The sequence below is a fragment of the Brassica napus genome, chromosome C3, assembly GCF_020379485.1.
Source record: "Brassica napus cultivar Da-Ae chromosome C3, Da-Ae, whole genome shotgun sequence".
In the NCBI taxonomy this organism is placed as follows: domain Eukaryota; kingdom Viridiplantae; phylum Streptophyta; class Magnoliopsida; order Brassicales; family Brassicaceae; genus Brassica; species Brassica napus.
This window is the reverse complement of record NC_063446.1, coordinates 29,033,475-29,057,319: the sequence shown is the minus strand read 5'-3', so window position 1 is coordinate 29,057,319 and position 23,845 is coordinate 29,033,475. Positions and strand designations below refer to the sequence as shown.

The 23,845-nt window shown below is 33.4% G+C and overlaps 2 protein-coding genes across 2 annotated transcripts; both read right to left on the bottom strand.

The window, feature by feature from the left end:
• Nucleotides 1-1,103: 1,103 nt before the first annotated feature.
• LOC106359464 (COP9 signalosome complex subunit 1) lies at nt 1,104-3,289 on the bottom strand. Its single transcript, XM_013799167.2, has 8 exons — nt 3,188-3,289; nt 2,989-3,070; nt 2,526-2,788; nt 2,108-2,428; nt 1,904-2,023; nt 1,754-1,823; nt 1,408-1,640; nt 1,104-1,322 (listed from the first exon to the last, which is right to left on the bottom strand). Exons 2-8 carry the CDS (start codon nt 3,029-3,031, stop codon nt 1,260-1,262), a joined length of 1,113 nt encoding a protein of 370 aa, XP_013654621.1. The 5' UTR covers nt 3,032-3,070; nt 3,188-3,289; the 3' UTR covers nt 1,104-1,259.
• Nucleotides 3,290-3,662: 373 nt separating this feature from the next.
• LOC106358672 (putative F-box protein At3g17560) lies at nt 3,663-5,680 on the bottom strand. Its single transcript, XM_048753151.1, has 2 exons — nt 4,214-5,680; nt 3,663-4,020 (listed from the first exon to the last, which is right to left on the bottom strand). Exons 1-2 carry the CDS (start codon nt 5,276-5,278, stop codon nt 3,922-3,924), a joined length of 1,164 nt encoding a protein of 387 aa, XP_048609108.1. The 5' UTR covers nt 5,279-5,680; the 3' UTR covers nt 3,663-3,921.
• Between the last annotated feature and the right edge of the window lie 18,165 nt (nt 5,681-23,845).

The following is a 23,845-nucleotide window of genomic DNA, read 5'->3' as shown; positions in this document are numbered from 1 at the left end:
AAGATTGCAAACAAAAAAACCACTACAACTAAATCTTAAATTAAAATATAGAAAATAGAACACTTGGAATCATAGTCTTAGATATTCATGTTTTTACCTTGGGTATGAATCAGTTCTTATCAGGTCGGCTCTTTTCGGATTTGGATCTATTCGAGTCAGTTCTCTCCGGGTAGATTTTTTAACACAACTAGATATTTGAGAATTTTTTGTTTGGTGTCTGCTCGGTGTTTTCGGGTCAGTTCCGGTTCGGATTTTCGGATCCGGATTAAATGCCCATGCTTAGTTCAAAGTCTTCAAAAGTGTTCCTTAAATATTTATTATTATTTTTTATATAAAACAAATTTTTATTATTCTTTGTTATTGTTCTTCTCAAAATATTTTACTTGAAACACAAGGAAATCACTTGTTATCAGTGTTTTTAAAACCGGACCGACTCGATGGTTGGACCGGGTTCGACCATGAATCGGTTATATAGCCGGGTTGGTCTAGTAATTGGTTCGACCATGAACCGGCCACATAGCCGGATTATATTTCAAAGTTATTAAACCAATAAAAACCACTAAAACTATCGAAAATCTATAAATCATCCATATAAACAAGAAACTAATTTATATTTATAATATTTTATGTTCAAAATTGATTTATATTTTAACTATGCATCATGTTTAATAATATTACTTTTATATTTACATACTAAAAAAATATTAAACCATATTATTGAACCAGGTATGACCCGGTCGAACCATATTGAACCGTGACCCAAAATATTTCCGGTTCAGCTTCCTGTCCGGTTTTAAAAACACTGCTTGTTATTGTCCTTGATATCATCTCATTGATTGTGCTCGATGGTATATACGTTGCTCTTCCCAATGATGTAAGTTTTGTTGAAAAGACGACTGAATTTGCAACATTCCATGAGTTTCTGTGTTAGTCAAAACAATTCTTGCAAATTTTTTTCAGTTGAAGCTAGATCAGGAGAAAACAAATTGGAATAGAGAATTTTGGAAGAGGCAGCCTATTGTGGTGGTAGTTACTCTTTTTTCATGTGTCACACACTAAACCCTAAGCATGAAAAACATACGAGACATATGTAAACCAACCAGTTTGCCTGCGTAATATGGTGGAATGTCTTTTTGAAAAGTGTCGTGGACATAAATAAACATGTAGCAAAATCAGACAAAGAGACAAAGTCTAGAGAAAGCAGAATCTCAAGGTTTTCTAGCCGTTCAGTCATCTTAACGGAGGTTGAGTCTTTACCATCATTTCTTGGGCTGGAAATGTGCATTCTTGTAAAGTACTTTAGTCTGAGAATCAATGCACGCCTGTAAAGGATTCAAACACAAAGAGAGATTTTTCAAGGCTACGAAATGACAAAATATTTGGAAGACAACGGATCAGGGAACATACCTCTAGCTTGTTTTTCTTGATCAAGGCCATGAGTTCCTCCTCTAGGTCAGGGACGCTGCTTCTGAATTGACTTGCCATGGTGCACATACGGAGAGATGCAAACGGTTGTGCGTATTCCAGGAGAGCCTTCTCACGAATCTGACAAAGCAACCACTCGACATGTTGGTAAACGTACATATCCAACAGTAGAGTTTTCTTGATAGTTTGAAGATATTCCACACACAGCATAGCGGCTGCAAAAAACAAAAAAAACAAAAAACAAAAAAAGTTATAAGCATATATAGTTAACCCGTATCCACATGATGGTGCAGAAGCAAAATATCAACCCCAAAGTTTAAAACGTTACCCTCCTTGATAATCTTCCTTACTTCCGGTGCTAGTCCTAACCATGCGTGGTCGTTTTCAAAGACTCGTTGCTGCCATCCACATTGATAAATACGTTAATAAATAAATGATGGTGGAATAACATTAAAAAAAAAAACTAAAAATAAAATACCTGAATTTCAGATCGATCATATGTGGCAAGGGCACATAAACCTCCATACGTGGCAACATCGTGAGGGAGAATGACTTGGTCAAATGTATCTCCAAGTGCAACACAATCCACATCTAAGAACTACATGCACATTCGGAAAACAAATGATTTAAATTCAGTTTAGAAAATTCTAAATGAAAATTACGTGTACTTGAAGAAACATACCTCAAGTGCTGCGGTTTTGTATTCCCCTAGTCCCATATGGCTTAATGCATGGGCACATGCCACCTTTGCAGCGACTATACTCTCTAGAGGACCATATTGCGTCCTATTTTCATTAACCCACTTGGGTACGTCGTCTAGTTTGCCCCTTTTAAGGCTAACTAGAATCAGCTTCATATTTGAGTCAATCCGCTGATTCACCATAGTGCAGTGTGCGAGCTCCTGAAGATGATTCTCAAAAGCCTTACCGAGATCCCCTGAGTAGTAATGGAGCTGCCCTAACTTGCTGTAAAGTTTCCTCTTACCTTCTAAATTAATTGTTTCCTAAAGACAAAGACACGAGAGTTTCAGAATACATATCCAAACAAAAAAAAAATTATAATATATATGGTGCATGCATTCAGATAAAGAAACTAACTACCTGAGAAAAGCATGATGACTCATAAGTACTCTTTGCTCGAGAAAAACGTTCATCAGCTCGTCTAAAAACGTTCATCAGCCACAGAGAATCATCAGCATCGCTTTCCATGTTGTATTTGCTTCTGACCCTTCGGAGAAGATTGGTACTGTCTCCGAGCTTGGTCAAACGGCAAGCTACACTTAGGCTTTCGGTTCGGTTTACACCACGGTCGGCGAGAAACAAAAGCTTGTCAATCTTCAAACGAGGGTTATACATGTTGAAACCTGTGGAAACAGGAACACTTTGAAATATAACTAAAGGAATTAAACCTCAAGATTCAAGATTCTAGAACCAAGTTCCCCCATGACTCAGCAACAACATGCAAGTTAAGAACAAAAGAGAGAATCCTTTTCCAAACACAGATCATGAAACAAAAGCAGAAGCTTCTAGAACAAGAGCTGAACAAAATCGTTTCTGAGCTTACATTTGTCAACTGCCTCACTGAAATCGTTGCTGTTTTCATCCATTTCTTCTCGTACAGCGCTAGAATCCGAACCAAAAGCTAGCTAGCAGAGGATTTGGTCGGCAAGAAAAAAACAAATAAACGAGAGAGTGAGTGAGAGAGAGAGCTAGATCTAACACGGGGAAAAGCAGAATGACAGCTAGATCGATCAACCACTTACTTGAGAGAATCACACCTTATGGTGCTGCCAAATTTTAAGCTTGTAGACTGAGAGAGAGAGAGAGAGAGAGAGAGAGTTTGCAATCTGAGAGGTTGAAGGTATGACCTTGTAGAGTAGTAGTTGAGCACAATAAAAGAACCATGATTATTTTGGGCAAGAATACAAGTCGGTTGTTTGAAAGCAAACTTGTCCAAAATTAGAAACCTTTTTATTCGGCACTTTTAATACATCACCTAACATTCAGGATTAGATATATGAAGCTTATACTTTGTGGAACTGGATATTATAGATGGGCTACAATCGAGAAAAAAACTGAATACCAAGAGTGGAATATTGACACACACTTATATATTACTCTAGAAATCTTACAAGTAGACGGTGGAACATTTAATAGAAAATGAAAAACTTGAACATTGGAACTATATGGATATGTTTTTAGGGTTTCCTTGTGGTTCACCCACACATGTGTGTGTATGATTTGTACTTTTTATTTGGGACCCGGAAGATGTCTTCATATCCTTAACTAGACCCAAAACATGCTATCACTGCCTTACTCATGTCTATCATAATCTATGTGCCTTAGACACACACAAAAACAGAGAATTTTTCTCAGGTTTCAACAAAAACTCTATGAAACCAGCCTTGCAACCATAAGTAAAAATACCAAGAAAAAAAAAGAACTGAAAATAATTTCATCCATCAATAGAAGGACATGACAAAGGAAGCAAACTAAACTATAATTCTTTTGGAACATAACCGAGCAATCTTGTAGCATTAAAGGATGGTAAACACCAAATATGTATGCGTTCAACTGAAATACTTAACCAGCGTAGCTGGCCCAGATGGTCTTGAGGGGAAATAAAAAACTCCAATACGGAACACGCGGGTTCGATGCGCTGGCCAGGCAATTGGGGTATCTAATTCCCCATAGTACCAAATGGTCCGCCTCGTGCCGAGGGGTTGGCCCCTGGGGGTGGAAGTCCCCCACCCCAGGTTAATCAAAAAAAAAAAAAAAAAAAAAAAAACTGAAATACTAGGCGTTGCTATATATTCTTCTTCTCCAACAACAAAACATACCAATAAGAAGCTCTCCCCTCTTTTATCACAACACAAGAAAACTTTCTTCTCCTCGTCAATAATGAAGAAGCTCATGGAATTCGAGAAAAAAGGATCTACAACATCTATTGTTAAGAACTTGCTCCACGACACAAATGTAGTCTCAATCTCATCACTCATCCATATTTCCACCTCGCGTGTCTCTTGGCTCTGATAAAACAAGGAAATACGTTCTCCTCCAACAACAGATAGAGTCATGGTGCCAGAATGGTCATCATGACCAATGGGAGCACACAAAGGTTGAAACCTTTCTGTTGAAAAATCAAAACGGAGTAGTGAGTAGCCCTTGCCTCTTGACACCCAGTAAGTACTTCCCTTCAAAGACACGCCACAAGTGTTTATGAAGGCTTGGGGAGTGATGATGGCATCAAGACTCCTCCATGAATTAGTTCTAAACTCATAGATTTCAGGTTTTAGGTCATCGCTTTCGGGAGTGACAGCAGGTTTCTCCCATACTGACAACTTTCCGTTTCTACAAGGAAACCTCAAGATTTTGTAGTTACAGAACAATTCGTTCTTGTCGTATCCGAGAGCATATATTCCAAAGTAGTTTCGCGTATGCGGTTGGAGCCATCTGGTTTGCCCTGAAAACGGGTTCCAAGCCACAAGCATGTTTGCCTCGTGGTTGGTGCATAGCAATATGCCATCGCAGTGAAAGGCATTACTTACATCGACTAGTGCACCGTCAGAATTGGGAACATTTAGGCTAATTCGACCACCTAAAACCAAATCAGTTTCCGTGGTAAGAACGGACCTATCGAGTACGGAGCTCACTGAACGTACCCAAGAACCTATCACCATGAGAGCATGATACTGTCTTGCTGTTTTATCAAAGTGCTTTTTGATGAATCTCGGATCTTTGAATAATGCTTGATGGTACCATCGTTTGCACGTTGATCGTAGTTTTCTCAGAGATTTCACCGGAACCCTTGACAGTATCTCTTCTATCAAATCCTGCGGCAGATCGGAGATCATCGTTGTTTGCACTCGTGATCAATTAGGGTTTTAATTCAACTTCAACGTACGCTTATATAAGATGAAACTAGATCTCGACCAGCCCAACCGCGCAGATATTTTTTTCAGTTTATATAAATAAATATTTTATATTAGATCATTGGTAATATACATTTTTAACATTAATCATATATTTAAATATTAAAATAACTATTTCAAATACAGTAATTTCATACTTTATATGTTATAATGAATCAATTGTTTAAAATCGTCACATGCATTTATCGCTTCTTATTATATATTTATCTTATTGTATTTGCATTTAATTACTGAAAAAATAATATATGCATGAAACAACATATCTAAAAATTATTTTGTGTTTAATTTATACTAAATTCTGACACACCGTCCTTCAATGATGACTTTTCTTTTAACAATATTTTTTACGTTTATTCATTTTATATAATATATTATTGTATGTTCAAAATTTTAAGATATGTAAATTTTTTATACATATATTATATAGTTTGTGATTTTTTTTATATTTATGAAAATAAATTTATAAATTTAATATAAGTTATCATATTTAGTTCAATATAATAGTTTATTTTAACATACTTTATTATTATTATAAAATATATAAAAATAAAAGAGAATTTTTAATTTTCATTTTATAAACGATAACTGAGTATATATCAATGCATAATAATAATTATGCGGCAGATCGGAGATCATCGTTGTTTGCACTCGTGAACAATTAGGGTTTTAATTCAACTTCAACGTACGCTTATATAAGATGAAACTAGATCTCGAGCAGCCCAACCGCGCAGATATTTTTTTCAGTTTATATAAATAAATATTTTATATTAGATCATTGGTAATATACATTTTTAACATTAATCATATATTTAAATATTAAAATAACTATTTCAAATACAGTAATTTCATACTTTATATGTTATAATGAATCAATTGTTTAAAATCGTCACATGCATTTATCGCTTCTTATTATATATTTATCTTATTGTATTTGCATTTAATTACTGAAAAAATAATATATGCATGAAACAACATATCTTACAATTTGTAGTAAATAGTTTTAAAAATATTTTGTTTTATATTTTTAGAAATTTAATTTTTATATTTATGAGTTTTAGTCATATTTGCGTTTTTCTTTGTATAATATTTCTCTTAAATAATCAATAAGAGATTTTAATAATTGTATTAAAATAGTTGAACTATAGCTATATCAATAGGTCATGTTGATGTTTTAATAGAATAGATTCCACCTGATTTTTACATTCGCGAGACATGTACTTTATTTATATAGCAGTATCTTCCTTTTTTTGTAATTAACATAAAAGGAGAAAATTACAAATATTTAACTTATTTTTTATACAATGTTAACAACTAAGGTAAAACTATCAATTGTTAACACAATTATAAGAAACTATAGCTTGACATGCGCGTTCGCATGCGTTTTGGTTTTTTGGCGAGAGAGTTTAGTTTTTACTTTTCTATAAATGGTGTAGTGACATTATTAAACATATCGATTATTTGTCTAGTTCTAGGTTTTAACGAACCTACCTGGACATAGAAGAATCTGATTCGAACCCCATCCAGAAATTTATATTATACGAACAATTAATTATAAAATTCAAAAAACTAATACCCGAAAAACCGATATGTACTCGAACGTGTACATGAATGCCCATATCTAATTAATTCCGTAAACAAATATTTGTTTGTTAACCGGCTTGAATTCTCTTCACGAGTAGAACAATTTCATTCAAACCTATGAAATTATTAATTTTAACACGTAAAATAAATGAAGTCGAATTATTATGGTAAATGCAATTAATGAAGTCGTTTGAAAAAAAAAGACTGGAAAAATAAAATAAAATAATTAAAGTAAGTTCTTTTTGTACTTCTATAATAAATGAAGTCAAATTAATTAGAAAAAAAATAAATAAATGAAATGGTTAGAATTAATTAAAAAAGAAACGAAAATCTGTAAGAATCCATTTAAAAATAGGTAAGTATAATTTTGGACTTCAGTTTTAATAGAATACTAGATCTCGATCCGCGCAACCGCGCATGTTTTTGTTTTCATTTATTTTTATATAAATATTTTTTTTCAATTCTAAAGTGGTATATATTATAATGTATACATGTTTATCAATTTTTAAAACATAATAAGTTTACTGTATGTATATTTTTTCATTGAATAGATTGTTTCAAAATTTCACATGTATTTGTATCTTCTTATATATATATATTTTTGGATTATTATTTCATTATTAAAATCGTAACTATATATATAAATTTTAGTAAAATATTGTTTATTATCACATTCAAAGATATTGTAACATTTCACAAGTTATGAAAGTGTTTAAAAAATCAAACTTTTCGCTTCATAGATTTATATTATCGAGTAAATAATTAAACATTTTGTTTTTGTTTAATTTTTAAAATAAACTATATAGTTTCATTGGTTTAAGGTAGTAAAGATTAATCATTGTTAGATAATATGATTTTTGTTATTGAAAAAAAATATTTATAATTTTAAAAGTTAACATCGACAAATATTTAAATATTTAGCATATAGATGTATAGTATTAGAACATTAAATTATATCTATTTAATTTATACTATCTATAAATCCAATAGATCATCTATTGTTTAAATCCAATTATTGATAGCCCAATAAAAATTTATGGTATGCCCAAAATTTAAATGATAAGATTAGATATTAAGTGTAACATGACTTTCTAGGAATATGTCAATTTTTTTAAAAATCACACATGAATCAAGGTTGTGACTTCTGATTTATTGTTTTATTGTCATATTCAAAGATATTGTAACATTTCACAGGTTTAGAAAGTGTTTAAAAAATCCAACTTTTCACTTCAAAGATTTATATTATCGAGCAAAAAATTAAACATTTAGTTTTTGTTTAATTTTTAAAACAAACTACATAGTTTAAAATTTGTTTTGATTGGTTTAAAGTAGTAAAGATTAATCATTGTTAGATAATGTGATTTTTGTTATTTAAAAAAATCTTTATAATCTTAAAAGTTAACATCGACAAATATTAAAAAAATTTAGCATATAGAGATATAGTATTACAACATTAAATTATATCTATTTAATTTATACTATCCATAAATCCAATGGATCATATATTGTTTAAATCCAATTATTGATACCCCAATAACAATTTATGGTAGACCCAAAATTTAAATAATAAGATTAGATATTAAATGTAACACTACAAGAAAACGTGCCCATAACAACGAAGATTTACGACGAAAATATTTCGTCGTAAATTTACACGGTGTTTACAACGCAGTTACGAGGAATCCAACTTTCGTCGTAAACGCCATGTAAATTTATGACGAATAGTGTTCGTCGTAAAATCCATTTAAGTTTACGACGAATGTACGTGGAATGAGAAATACGTCGTAATCATTACATCGACATTACAACGAAACATGTTACCGTTATATTTAGGTGAAAACGTGTATTCCATGTGCTTTAACTTACCTGATTTCTTCGTAAACTAGTTGTAAATATTATGTTAAAACCATGTAAAATCCACGTAAAATATTCCTTGTAAAATCGTTGTTATATTTCAACTACCCAACTCGAAAATTTCTCTATATATATGTCATTTCCCACAACTCTCTTCCTCACAACACACAAACAGAAAAAAAATCCGAAAAAAAAGATTTCAAAAAAAAATCTAAGAAAAAAATGGCCGGTGGCGGTAGTATTTACGAGTTACGGAGTTGGATGTATTTGCACAAAGATTCCGATGGGAGGGTGACGAACGCATTTCTGAGCGGGCTAGAGACATTCATGCACCAGGCGGGCTGTACACCGATCACACAGGAAAGCGGTAAGATGTTCTGCCCCTGTCGGAAATGCAAGAATTCAAAATTTGCACGTAGTGAAACTGTATGGAAGCATTTAGTAAACAAAGGATTTACACCACAATACTACATTTGGTATCAACATGGAGAGGGTTATGGGGGAAATGAAGCTAGTAGTAGTAATAATAATTTTGAGGATGGTCATCATAGTGAAGAACCGATTCATTTGCATAATGAATATAATTATCATCAAGATCATGAGCAGATGGTTGATCATGATAGGGTTCAAGATATGATTAGTGATGCATTTTTAGAAACAACTACAACAATAGCTGATGGAACTGGAAATGTAGAAGAACCTAATTTGGATGCAAAAAGGTTTTATGAAATGCTAGATGCTGCAAATCAACCAATCTACACTGGTTGTAGAGAAGGTCTCTCTCAATTGTCTCTAGCAGCTAGGATGATGAATATTAAAACGGATCATAATTTACCTGAGAATTGCATGGATTCATGGGCAGAGTTGTTTAAAGAGTATTTGCCAGAAGACAACGTGTCTGCTGAATCTTATTATGAGATTCAGAAATTGGTTTATAGTCTTGGGTTGCCTTCGGAGATGATTGATGTTTGCATCGACAACTACATGATCTACTGGAAAGAAGATGACAAGTTAGAAGAGTGTCGATTCTGCAAAAAACCACGATTCAAACCGCAAGGCCGTGGGAGGAATAGGGTACCGTACCAAAGGATGTGATACCTACCAATTACAGACAGATTGAAAAGATTATATCAATCTGAGAGGACTGCTGCGTCGATGAGGTGACATGCAGAACATGTCCAGAGAGATGGTGAGGTTGCACATCCATCAGACGCAAGAGCGTGGAAACATTTCAACAAGGTACACGCAGATTTTGCTACAAATATTCGGAATGTCAATCTTGGGTTATGCACCGATGGATTTAGTCTATTTGGAATGTCTGGTAGACAATATTCTTTGTGGCCAGTCATTCTTACGCCGTACAATTTACCGCCGGATATGTGCATGGAACAAGAATTTCTATTTTTGACCATATTAATCCCTCGGCCGAAGCATCCAAAACGGTCTCTTGATGTTTTTCTTCAACCGTTGATAGAAGAACTAAAGCAATTGTGGTCAGAAGAGGTGAGGACGTACGATTGTTCCTTGAAAAATAATTTTACGATGCGAGCAGTTCTGCTGTGGACAATAAGTGATTTCCCTGCTTATGGGATGTTGTCTGGCTCGACAACACATGAAAGATTATCTTGTCCATATTGTCTTGGATCGACGGATGCTTTTCAACTGAAAAATGGTAGGAAGAGTTGTTGGTTTGATTGTCATCGTCACTTTCTTCCACTTGCCCATCCGTACAGAAGAAATAAGACATTGTTTCGGCACAAAAAAATTGTCAGAGACGGTCCTTCTCCATATCTCACCGGCCAGCAGATCGAAGCAGACATTGATTATTACGGAGCTCAGGAAACAGTTAAAGTTGGAGGAAATTGGCATGTTCCTGGAAATATGTCTGATTGGTATGGTGTGTCTCACAATTGGCATAAGAAGAGTATATTTTGGGAGCTACCCTATTGGAAGGATCTTCTCTTACGCCACAATCTGGATGTCATGCATATTGAGAAGAACTTTTTTGAGAACATCATGAATACATTACTTAACGTCCCTGGGAAGACAAAAGATAACAAAAAGTCAAGGATGGACTTACCTGATATTTGCTCAAGAAGTGAGTTACATATCAAGAGCAATGGAAACGTTCATGTTCCCATCTTTCGGTTGTCATCAGAAGCCAAAACAACCTTGTTTGACTGGGTTGCATCAAAAGTTAAGTTTCCTGATGGTTATGTTTCAAATCTGTCAAGATGTGTTGAACGAGGTCAAAAGTTCTCCGGAATGAAGAGTCATGATTGTCATGTGTTTATGCAACGACTACTTCCATTTGCTTTTGCCAAGCTCCTTCCAGCAAATGTCCATGAAGCACTTGCAGGTAATTATAATTTTATAATATATATACATATGTTATGAAATGTTATTAATTTGATTACTTTTGCAATATACAACCGTCGGCGCTTTTTTCAGAGATCTTAGCACACGTACGTTCAAGGAAGAAGTCATCGAAAAACTTCATCATAACCTTCCGATCATATTGTGCAACCTGGAGAAGATATTCCTCCTTCATTTTTTGACGTCATGGAGCATCTAGTTGTCCACCTACCGTATGAAGCATTGCTTCGTGGACCTGTTCACAACAGATGGATGTATCTGTATGAGCGACAGATGAAACATTTGAAGGGGAAAGCAAGAAATCTTGCAAAGGTGGAAGGTTCAATAGTTGCGGGGAGTTTGACAGCCGAAACATCTAACTTCACATCATACTACTTTGCTCCAACTGTTCGTACGAGAAAAAGAGTTCCTAGAAGATATGATGATGGTGGAGTACCGACATCATATCCAATTGATGGTGTTCCTGACATTTTCTGCGAAATTGCACGGTTTGGTGGTAAAACGAAAGAAGTATGGTGGTCATGTGAAGAGGATAAACATAGTGCCCACACTTATATTCTGCTCAACTGCGAGGATGCAGTGACCCGTTACTTTGAAAGTTAAATATTTTTGTGAATGTTAATTATATGAATTGAAGTTAATTATGTATGACTTGATTATTTGTTTAATTTGCAGCATATTTGTATCTCAATTTGAAGATCTGCAACTGATGTGGACACACGTAAAGATAAGCACTTTGTCAAGTGGTTAAAATCACAGGTACGTAATATATCTCATACATTGATTAATTAAGTAAGTCTTTTGATACTTCAATATTAATTAAGAATATCTGCTTTTTGCAGGTTGATTATGACGATCCTTATTATCCCGTATGGTTTCACGAATTGGTTCAAGGTCCAGTTGCAAAGGTCACCACATCACCTATGTATTTCACACGAGGATTTACCTTTCACACATACGAGTATGGGAGACATCGGGCAACGAGTAACTATGGAATATGTGTGAAAGGTGAAACAGACTTTTACGGGATCTTGCAGGAGATTATTGAAGTGGAATTTCCGGGGTTATTGAAGCTAAAATGCGTCCTCTTCAAATGTGAATGGTTCGATCCTGTTGTGAACCGAGGGATTCGGTATAACAAATTTGGTGTTGTGGATGTCAATTTTGGGAGAAGATACAACAAATTTGAGCCTTTCATTTTAGCTTCACAAGCCGAGCAAGTTAGCTTCCTTCCTTATCCTCGGCTTCGAACTTCCGGGATAAACTGGTTAGCTGCTATCAAAATTACACCTCGTGGACGCATTGTCGCTGGAGAAGAACCGCCCTTGCAAGAAGAAGACGCTATCAATGAAGTTGAGGTACCAGAACAACCAACTGATGAAATCCTTTTGATGGACCCGCAAAACTTTCAATATGAAGATATTCCCGAAGATCCGACAGATGAAGCACGTGAAGACGAGTTCGAGAGAAGCGACAATGATGATTGTAATGATAGTGATGAGAACGAAAACGATTTAGAGTGATGTAATATTGATGAGAACGAACACGATTTAGAGTGATGTAATATTGATGAGAACGAAAACGATTTAGAGTGATGTAATATATGTAACAAATGTTGTATTTCTCTATTGTAACGTATGTTCAAAAAAATATTGTTTTTTTACTATCTTAATGTATGTGTAACAAATGTTGTTTTATATAATATGTATTTCTTTAGTTTTTAAAAAATTATTTGGAGTTTTAGGGTTTTAGAGTTTAAGTTGGAGAAAGAGCAAGAAGTAGTAGAGAAGAGATATGATGTTTGATGATATGTGACTTTGGGGTTTAGGGATTTCATTCTCGGTGTTTAGGGTTAAGCGTTGTAAAATCGTCGTAAATGGTTATCTATTCCACGTAATTTCGTCGTAAATGAAAAAACGCGGGCCTTGTAACTTCGTCGTAAACGCGGGCCTGGTAAATTCGTCGTAAACCGACGTTTCGATGTAATTTCGTCGTAAATAAAAAAACACGGGCCTGGTAACTTCGTCGTAAATGAAAAAACGCGGGCCTGGTAACTTCGTCGTAATATTACGTCGCGTTTACGACGAATCATTTTCTATATATTGAGACGCCGAGACGAGGATTCCTCGTTCATTCCTCCCAAACTCCTCTCCTCTCCCTCTAAGGTACACTCTCTTTCCTCTTTTTTTTTAAGTTAGTTTAGGTTATTAATTAGTTAAGTAATTAGTTTAGGTGATTAGTTAGATAATTAGTTTAGGTGATTAGTTAGATGACGGAATACTATAGTTTAGGTGATTAGTTAGGTAACAGAATAATTTTTTAATTATGTCATCATAATTGATTACATTTATTTAAATTTTTTTTAGATGGCTCCTAGAAGGAAACCAACAGCACCTAGTTATGCCCAGTTGTTTGGCGATGGTTCCGGTTCATCTTCTTCCGGTCCATCGTCTTCCGATGCAGTTCCAGACTCTCAGACTTCTCAGAGAGTTTTTTCGAGTCCTCCTCTTCCACCGCAGATGCCTCCACCTCCTCCTCCAGCGGCTGCACCTCAGCCTGTTCCAGAAGGTGCAGTTCATCCAGATTTGCGTGTGCCCTCGTATGCTCCCTTCGCGAGATATACGGTGGAGGATTTGCTTGCCCAGCCTGGACGGGAGGGTTTGGATGTTCTAGTCCCCGAGGAACTTATTGGTAAGTTATTAATTTTTATTACATTAAAATTTAATTAATCTTTATTTTCTAGCGGTTAAATTATTTTTTTTTTCAGGTTTGGGGCTAACAACCGTGTTAGCCGGAGCATTTCGGCGACGATTAAGGGTTACTACGACGGGGCATACCCGAACTGGAGCAAGACACCAAATCACGTTAAGATCACGTGGTTTAAATGTTTTGCGGTAAGATTTTTAAATTTAATTAAATTTTCACTTTTAAATATATATATATATATATATATATATATATATATATATATATATTTTAATATTTATTATTAATTGTAATTTTTTCAAAATTTTTATGTTTCAGCAAAAGTGGCATTGGTCTTTGAGAATCACCGAGAGGGTGAAGGCGGAATTCGTTGCTAAGGCAAAGATCCGCCTCTGCAACACAGTCTCTGATTGGAAGGACAAGTGGGAAATCTACGGGTATGAGGAAAAGCCCACTGAGCTCACGACATATGTGTGGGATGACCTCATCGCCTATTGGGAGCACCCCTCTTCGATCAAAAAGGCCAATTCGTGCTCGGCTTTTCGAAGGACGAAGGATAAAGATGGTCATTTGCCCATGCTTCACAGAACCGGATAAACACCTCATGCAGGAGTCCGTCTAGAAGCTGTAAGTTTTGTTTTAAATATATATTTTAAAATATTCAATTAATATAATTTATAATATTTAATTTAATTTTTTTTTTTTAGTTCGAGAAAACGGGAGTCGTACCTTCTCTGTCTGACCTATTCAAGATGACTCACGCCACATCCGACGGAGTTTTTGTGGATCCTGCATCTGAGAAACTCTTCCAAACAGTGGCTGGTCGGATTGAAGAACGGGAGACGCAACTAACCCAGGAGTCTCTCGATGGATTACCAGTCACATTGTCCACCGAAGAGGTCGACAGAATCTTCGAAGATGTGTACAACTTAAAATTTTTGTTTACATTATTTTAAATATTTTAACATAATTAACTATATTAATATATGTTTTGATTTTATAGGTGGCTCCTAAAAAGAAGAGAGACGGATAGTCGGTATAGGCTCTGTTAACGAAGTTGCAAGGGCAACTTCGTCATACACTTCGAGACGGGATGAAGAGACTGCTCAGATGAAGACTCGAATGGATAGCCAGCAGGTTCGTTTAGACTCTCTTGAGGATTTGCTAGACGTGATGGCCGTGGGAAACCCGGTTATGCAGAGAATGTTGAGTGAGAGTGAGCCGCTCTTGGAATGCCAGCACGAGATCCCCAAGAGTCCGATCCAACCCGTCAACAGCCGAGCAACCCCACCAACTACTTCGAGAATATGTAGTTTTTTTTATATTTCTGTTTGTATTATGAATTTAAATATTATTGTATGACTTTTTAACTGACTTTTTAAAATATGTTTTTCAATTTCATATTTCGTTTTAAAATTTAAATTATTTTAAATTCTGAATATTAAATATAAATTATAATTTATTGTATACTAATTAATAATAATATAATAAGAAACGATGTAAACTCCTCGTAAACATTACATGGAGTTTACATCGAATGTTTACGAGTGATTAACATCGAAAGATTTACGAGGGTTTTACATCGAAATGTTTACGAGTGATTTACAAAGAAAGTATTTACGTGTGCTTTACATCGAAATAATTACGTGGGCTTTACGACGAAATCTTACGTGTCGTTTACGACGAATTCTTTCCCTGCGCTTTACGAGGAATATATTTCGTCGTAAACGTAACGAGTCGTTTACGAAGAAACCTCCGTTACGACGAAACCTCCATTACGACGGACGTTTAACAACGAAACGTCTTTCGACGTTAATTCGTCGTAACACCCCGTTTACGACGAATTTACAACGAATACTGCCCTAGTAAAAAATATGTTTTCTTATAGTGTAACATGACTTTCTAGGAATAGGTCCGTTAGGTCTATTTTTAAAAAAAAATTACACATGAATCAAGGTTGTGACTTCTGTTTTAATATATAAGATATATATCTAATAAATAATTGTTAATATATCTACTGTAAAATATTAAATTATATTCTTTCTATAGAGAAAAGTTAGATTTAATTTTAAATGATTTCTCAAATACTTTCCATGTAAATGGACAAACTATTAATAAATAAAAAAGTTAATAGCCAATAAAATTAAAGATTGTGACTAAAAAATTGAAAAGCTTCAGCAAATGAAAATGCACGATCAGAGTAGACGAAGGCTGATTGTGATCTTTTGGAGCGGATACCTGATGGAGTTTCCTCAAAATGGATATGTGTGATTGTCCGAAGAGATGGATCTTCTTCGTCGAGTGTCTGATACAAAGAGAAAATTAGACGTGGAGAGCTAATCACCTCTGGCAATATACAACAACTATTCCTTAAACTTCATCATCATGATGAATTTCACAAAACCCCTTAAAACAGAAAGAAAACACGCATTTTAATGAAAACTTTACAAAGGAAGGACTTTAATAAGAGCTTATTCTCATTGTAAGAAACTAAGAATATAAAAGTCTGAAGATGTTTTACAACTACAAAATCGGTAATAGATTATACATTACAAGAACTTTCAACTTAGACCAAGTTACACAAACTCGATGTCAAAAAAAAGGGGGGAAAATTTCGAAAACGGAACAAAAAAACAACATAGTTGTCCTTATGGTATTAAACTATATTTGTCCATTTTTTCTCTTTTTTATCTTTTCCATTTTTTGAAATTTAATCAAATAAATAGTTTTATGAATCCAAAAAAATATTAAAAATATAAACAACTAATATAATACCTATATACACAAATACATGTTTTTTTGGTTGAAAAACTTGATAAATAAAATTTTAAAGTTACGTTCTACCAAAAGTAGAATTCGTCTTCTACGGAAAATGAGTTAGTAGAAAACGTATTCTAAAATAAACAAGTTCATCTACTTTTTTTAGAAGAAACAATGTACATTTAATTAAAATTCTAAATATGGAGAATGCGAATTCTACTAACTGTAAAGATCGCTACTTTTCTCTTGAATGGAGTTTCTACTTTTATGAAATATTCTAAAATTTCGGGTATGCGAAATCTAAACTTAACACGAACGTCTACTAGAAGTAGAAATTGTATTCAGGATTTTTGTCATGGTTCTACACAGTGTAGACGGTGTCTTCTACAAATAAAAAACATGTTTTCCGAAAATTAAGGAAGTTTCAGTTAAGAAAATATTCTAAAAATATTTTAACTTCCTAAAATATGTTCTGGTCGATTTTATTTCTCAAAATATCAAAAAAACAATTTTTGTTTTTCTTCTTCATCAATCTATGATTTCTTCATTGTTTGTCTTGTGATTTTCACAAATTCTTGTTCTACGATGTATATCTATACAATATGTGGTGTTTTGGAATTTGGTGCAAACACGGAATGGGTTTTTCGGCTGATGACAAAGGGGGTAGACTACTGTTATTGGAATCAAGTTCTACCTTAGAGGATTTTAAAAGAATGGTTTTGGAGAATTTTGGTATGGAAGAAGATAACTTACCCGATTTGGAGTTGAGTTATCTACATACTGAAATGATCAATACATCAACATGTCCATATGTGATCATTGCAAACGATCGACAACTTCAAAAATTTTTTGGTTTTGTTAAAGTTTATTTTTTAATTGTTTTACATTTTTTGCCTTTCTAAAACATTATTTTTTTTAATCTTTTTCCATTAAATTTAAAAAGGGGTTTTAAATTGTGTTTAATTCGATTATGGAAATGTTAGTTTTGGGATTATAAAAAATATTATACTATAGGTACAATTTAGTGATGGTTTTATAGCATAGAGACAACTATGCTGTTTTTTTTGTTCCATTTTGGCAAACTATCACATATGGTTCAAAAACTATCGTTATTAGAGTTTGGTCTGCTTCTTCCCCCAAGTATTTATTTAACACTGAAACAATATACATTTATTCCTTGGACTTCATCATCATGATCAAAACTTCCTAAAACAGAAAGAAAAATACATTTTATTTCACTTCCAAGAAAAAAAAAAAAATCACAAGTGTCTTGTTTTAGTTGAAATTTTACAAATGAAGGCTTTAATAATAACTTAATGTCATGGTAATGAAAAAGGAGTTTAGAACTACAAATTTCGTAATATAATCTTGATAATAGATTATAGATGTAGTAATTACACGAACCCTCCACCTAATGCTTCAAAAAAATAGTTTTTCGTTAGTGTAAGGAAAAATAAATAAACATGCCACTAGTCAATAAGACATTATCAGGCCAGGATTGTGGCTTCTTGACATATCTCGATCTCTCTCACTGCTGGTTTTGCAGGGTTACAAAGCGTATCATCATATTGTTTAGACAAGAATTCTTCGAGAGACTGTCTGACACAATTGTCTGAGTGCATAAGTTCTTCTCTCAACTCTCCAACTTAATCTCATTTACAGTAAGCATGGCCTTCTCAAATTATACTAAGGCCCTGTTCAAAAAAAACTAACAATATATTTAACAATGTAATGAAATAATTTTAAAAATTCATAGCTTTATCTATATATATTTGAGGTTTCTCTTCTAATTATAAACTATAAATTTAAGAATACATTAAAAATTGAAATTTTAAACCAAATTTATATAAATGCTTTGCTGTAAAAAAAAAACCAAATTTATGTATTTGTTTTGAAAATTTTCTTAATATTTTTTTTATCTTTTAAATTCGGGCCCTGTTCGACCGTTACACTAGCACATGCTATTAGACGGTCCTGACAGTAAGAGTGGTTCACACCCACAAAGAGATTTCTTCTTAAGTGTTTTGAAATTATCCTTGCTAGGATTGAAACTAAATTAATTAACATAATATGATATTGAAGATAAGAGACAAAGATGCGATGGGACACTTTGAGCCATTACACTAGTAGAACAGATATTGTCATTGAATTGTTGATATTGGCTGATGAGTTTGGTTGTTGTGGTATGTTGATGTAAAGCCTCAACTCCGAGTTCATTTGTACCACTTCCGGCTTCAGGGCTAAGACAAGAAAATATAGGCGTGAAGCTAAGAGGCATATCTGAAGCATCAACAGAGGCACGAGCATGGTGGACCACTTGTTGATGACTTTAAGGCGGTGAAAAGGCTTATGGCACAAATGAACCGTTTTCAACTAGCAACATTATCGATGTGGCTTTTGAGCTTGATTGTTACATGTGTTTGTCAATAACTATTTCATTCTATATCAACACTTTCATTCTTTGCCATTATTTTCTTTAATAAATTTGGTCTCAGTTTAAACTTTTTATTTATTTAGTGAAGATTGGTAAATCATCATTGATAAACATGTTTGATCTGCGATCTTTATGTTTTCATTTTTTATTTTATTAATTTTTTATTCTTAAGTGATTTAATGTCTCATTTAGGTTTTTCAGTGATGAGTTAATGGTTTAGATTTGTGATGCTTAGAAAAACAATTCAAAATTGATGATTAAATATGGAACTTGAATGTAATGGAGTTTTTAAAAGTTGAAAAATCCATCTAATAGTTTTTTTTTTCATTTTAATCATGTTTGAATATTTGAAAGTGTACAATATTAGTTCACCATTCTTCTAACTGCATGACTTATTAAACATTTTATGGACCATAAGATAAAAATTTGACCATTTGGTTCTCTCTCTCCTCCGCCACATACCCGCAGTTTGCTTACACTCCACGACAATGGTTTAACCGATATTCGTTGTTGGTAACAAATGGTAATATATCATCTCTTGTTCTTATCTTTGACACTGTTCTTCCTTCTCAAATATTTGGTATTATTTTGAATGTTTCTTTCTGTGATTTGGACATGGTTGGTAAATCATCCTTTATTAACAGGTTTGGATCAGAGAGATTCTTACGTTTTCCTTGTCTTATTTTACCAATTATTCAAAGTCATGTTATGTTTCAGATTTATCAATGGTGTGATAAGATGAATCGAAATTGATGATCAAATCTGGATGTTGAAGACAAGAAAATAATACATACTAGTTTATTTAATGGAGCTTTGAATATGAATAAACTAGTGTCTTTCCTTGCAGATTTGCGAGTGTAACGTGTGTTCATATCAACGTGATCGGATATGTTGTTGTGTTCTTGTCTATGATGACAGCGACAGAGCATCATTTGTCAGTCTCAACGAGCATATTGACGACCTCGTTGTCCAAGTATATAAGGTTTCTCATACTATTAAGATTATATAGTTTCTATATATTGATCATCATTGTTTTTTATTTGTTCTTAGGCTCAACCAGATGCCTACAAGTTTAAGTATGTTGTTTTGGGAAACAAGGTTGACATTCGGCGTCCCCGAGCTGTAAGATATATCCATCTATTGTCTTTCTTTTGGAAATACAACTAGATTCACTATGTGTATTGTTTTGCATGTAAGTTTTCCAAATCAAAAGCACGGGTTTGGTGTAATTTGAACAGAGATGCATTTTACTTTGAGACATCTGCCACAAAAGAAGCAATATAGATATTGCTTTGTTGCAAATAGCAAGATGTGTCATCGGATATGCCCCTTATGGCACATATGGACCGTTTCCAACTAGCAACATTATTAATGTTGCTTGTGAGCTTGATTGTTTTGTCAATAACTATTTCATTCTATATCAACACTTTCTTTCTTTGAGATTGTATTTCTTTAATAAATTTTATCTTAGTTTAAATTTTTATTTTAATCTAGTGAAGGTTGGTAAATCATCGTTTATAAACATGTTTGATCTGCAATTCTTATGTTTTCATTTCTTATTTTATTAAATTTTTATTCTTAAGTGATTTATTGTCTCATCCAGGTGAGTTAAAAGTTGAGATTTGTGATGCTTGAAAAAAACAATTCAAAATTGATGATTAAATATGAAATTTGAAAGTAAAAAAGTATATGTGTGTATGATATTAAACTACTAAAAATATTATAGTTAAAAAAAATGGAGTTTTTAAAAGATGAGAAATTCATCAATTAGTGTTTTTCATTTGAATTATGTTCAATATATTTGAAATTGTACAATATTTGTTCACCATTCTTCTAAATACATGAGTGATTTAACATTTTTATGGCCAAGATAAAAATTTGACCATCTGGTACTTATATTTTAGAAAGATTTACTAAACTTTTCTGTTAAAATATTTCATTAATAATTCTTTATAAACTCTGTAATGGAAAAAAATATATACATGCATAAGATATATACCTTGAGCTCTTTCAAAATTAATTTAAAATTTTACTTTCTAGTACAATAATATACATACATATAAAATTAAAAAACTAAAAATATATACACAGTAATAACTGCCATAAACCGTTGATACTGAGTGTGTAGTTTGGTTGCTGTGGTACACTAAGTTAAGCTTCTTGTTGAGTTTGCTACCCCTAGTCCATTTGTGTTACTTCCAGCTTCAGGGTGAAGATACGAGACTGAGACTGTAGGCATGAAGGTAGGAGGCATAGCTGAAGAATCAACAGAGGCATGAGCATGATGGACCACTTGTTGATGACTTTGAGGTGGTTAAATGACTTGTGGAACAGATAGCTAGCAACATTATCAATGTGACATGTGATGGAGGAATCATATTATTAAGCAAATGAGTTGAGAAGCTGGTGGAAGACATTTATTGAGTCGCCTTTTCAGGAAATATATCTTCATAAACACAAACTGAACATGCATCTGAGCAGGTGAAAATGTTCATCTGAGCAGGTGATCCTGGAGGCTTGGAAACAGTGAAAGAAGCGCCAGCATCAGAAGAGCAGATTGATATCAAAGATGAACCTCCAAATATGGTTAGAAATCGACAACCTAGGGATGATAAGGCTATTTCTGTTCCGAACTGCCCTCCAGTAAAAAGTTCTCATGAACATTCGCCCAAGCATCGGCACTATATTTCTTGGGGTTACTGGGAGGAACAGCCAATTATTTCAGAGAAAGTTCAATAATGTGCTCTAGAATGTGTGAGGAGGAAGTTCCCACTACCCATTTTGAAGATCACTCTAGAATCTGTACATTGGCTTATAAATATGACCAGATGGTATTAAGGTATCCAATTCAATTTTGAATGAAAAATGTGATGTTCTCTCGCCCAGGTTGAGTGACTGGTCGCGGAGAGGGTCCGAAGACATTCTTGACTGTCTCCCGGAGAATAATAATTCTAAAGTTATGGATGATCTGAGAAGTGAGAGCTTTACTCTTGAGGGCAACATTATTGCAGTCCTTAGTTTGGTCCTTAAGAAGAGATGACCCATAAAAACACCAAAAGAGGGAGAAAGTTCCTAACTAATAGACATTTTGGTTTGGTCACTGAAACGTGGCGGTCCGCGATTGGTTCGTTTTTAATTTTTTTTTTTTAAATCGGATAAAAAAAAAGGTTTAAGGACCAATTATTAAGGATTCGGCAATAATGATGTTCTAATCCCATGTAAAACCCGTTTTGGCTCCAAGTCTTTACGTGCTCTATACATAATACATATCTCAATATAATTCTGCTTGGATAAAGACATGGAACTTAGCATTCGTCTTATCAGAATTCTTAACCATAAATTAATGATAAACAGTCTAACCATGAATTAAACAAAGGAATGTGCACCTTTAAATGTTTTTTTTTTAAAAGGCACCTTTAAATGTTAAAAGGAAAAAAAACTACAAATACGTGAAACGAAAATGAAAATGGAATAATATATTCAGATTTTTGTACGCTGATTTAAACAGAGTCCAAGTTCGATGAATCAATTCATGATGCATTCAAAGTTAATAATTCAAATCGAAGAAAATAAAGCATACTAGCAACTCCTTTTTTCCCTGTGGAAAAGTTGAAACGGAATCTGCTTCACAGAAACTCAGGACACATCTAATAGTTTGAATGTTTGATTAATAACAATATTACTTTCATATAATCTGGAAATTAACAATTTTTTGGGTGTAAATTTAAATAGTATTTTTATAAGATTTTATAACTAGATGTAAAAAAGACTATAATTCCATATTATTACCTCTCTTTTTTCCATATTATTACCAACCGTAGGTTTTCTTTTGTTTTGTGTGTTGGTCGACAACACAAATCATAACTTTAATTAACTTTTTATTTTCTTTTTGTTGATTCAAAACTTTATTATTCTTTCAAAACGAAATCAAGTGGGTGGACGTCATGATTATTATTTATTAACGTGTTTAGTTTAAGAGGTAAGTGTGATTAAAGTCATAAAGTGTGAACCAAAATGCACTGAGATATACCAAGTACGAACAGTGTACTTGCGTTTATGACATCCAAAACTTAAGAAAACGTTAATACTTTTCTTCATCATCTTTTAGTTCGTCATGGACATTACACCTAACTTAAGAAATAAATGCGTCACAAAAAGACTAAACTTTTGTTAGTGGAGTAGTCACGATTCACGAATGTCCCCACGCAGAAAATGAATACCACAAATATCCACAAATTACAAAATCGATTTGACTTTTTACCCCAAGATTGTCGCGCAATTCAATGCATCAGACCAGGACATAGGAGTACACTCACGTGACGAGCGCGTTACGTTGCTCCCACCTCAAATTCCACCACCCTACGTCTTCGGAATTTTAATAATTTATGTGTTTCTAAATTCCATAATGAAAATATTCTTTATTATCTTAAAATAATAGTATATCATTTCGTAATTACATTAAATCACAAAATCTTATCCCGACGACCAGAAGTGGTCCTGAACACAGCGAATTGAAACATCGGCATATAAATCCCAAAATTTTATTAAAAAATTTTATAGGAAAAAGCCTCTAAATTTGTAAAAAAAAAACTTCCAACATCTCAGGAACACCTCGGCCGACAAGTTCAAACATACGGTACTTTATTTTTATTTTTTGGTAAAAAAATGCTTTAATATTATTATTATTTTATTTTTTCTTATTATTATTATTATTATTATTATTATTATTATTATTATTATTATTATTATCATGATGCAGTATGTAAAAAAGGCTTTAA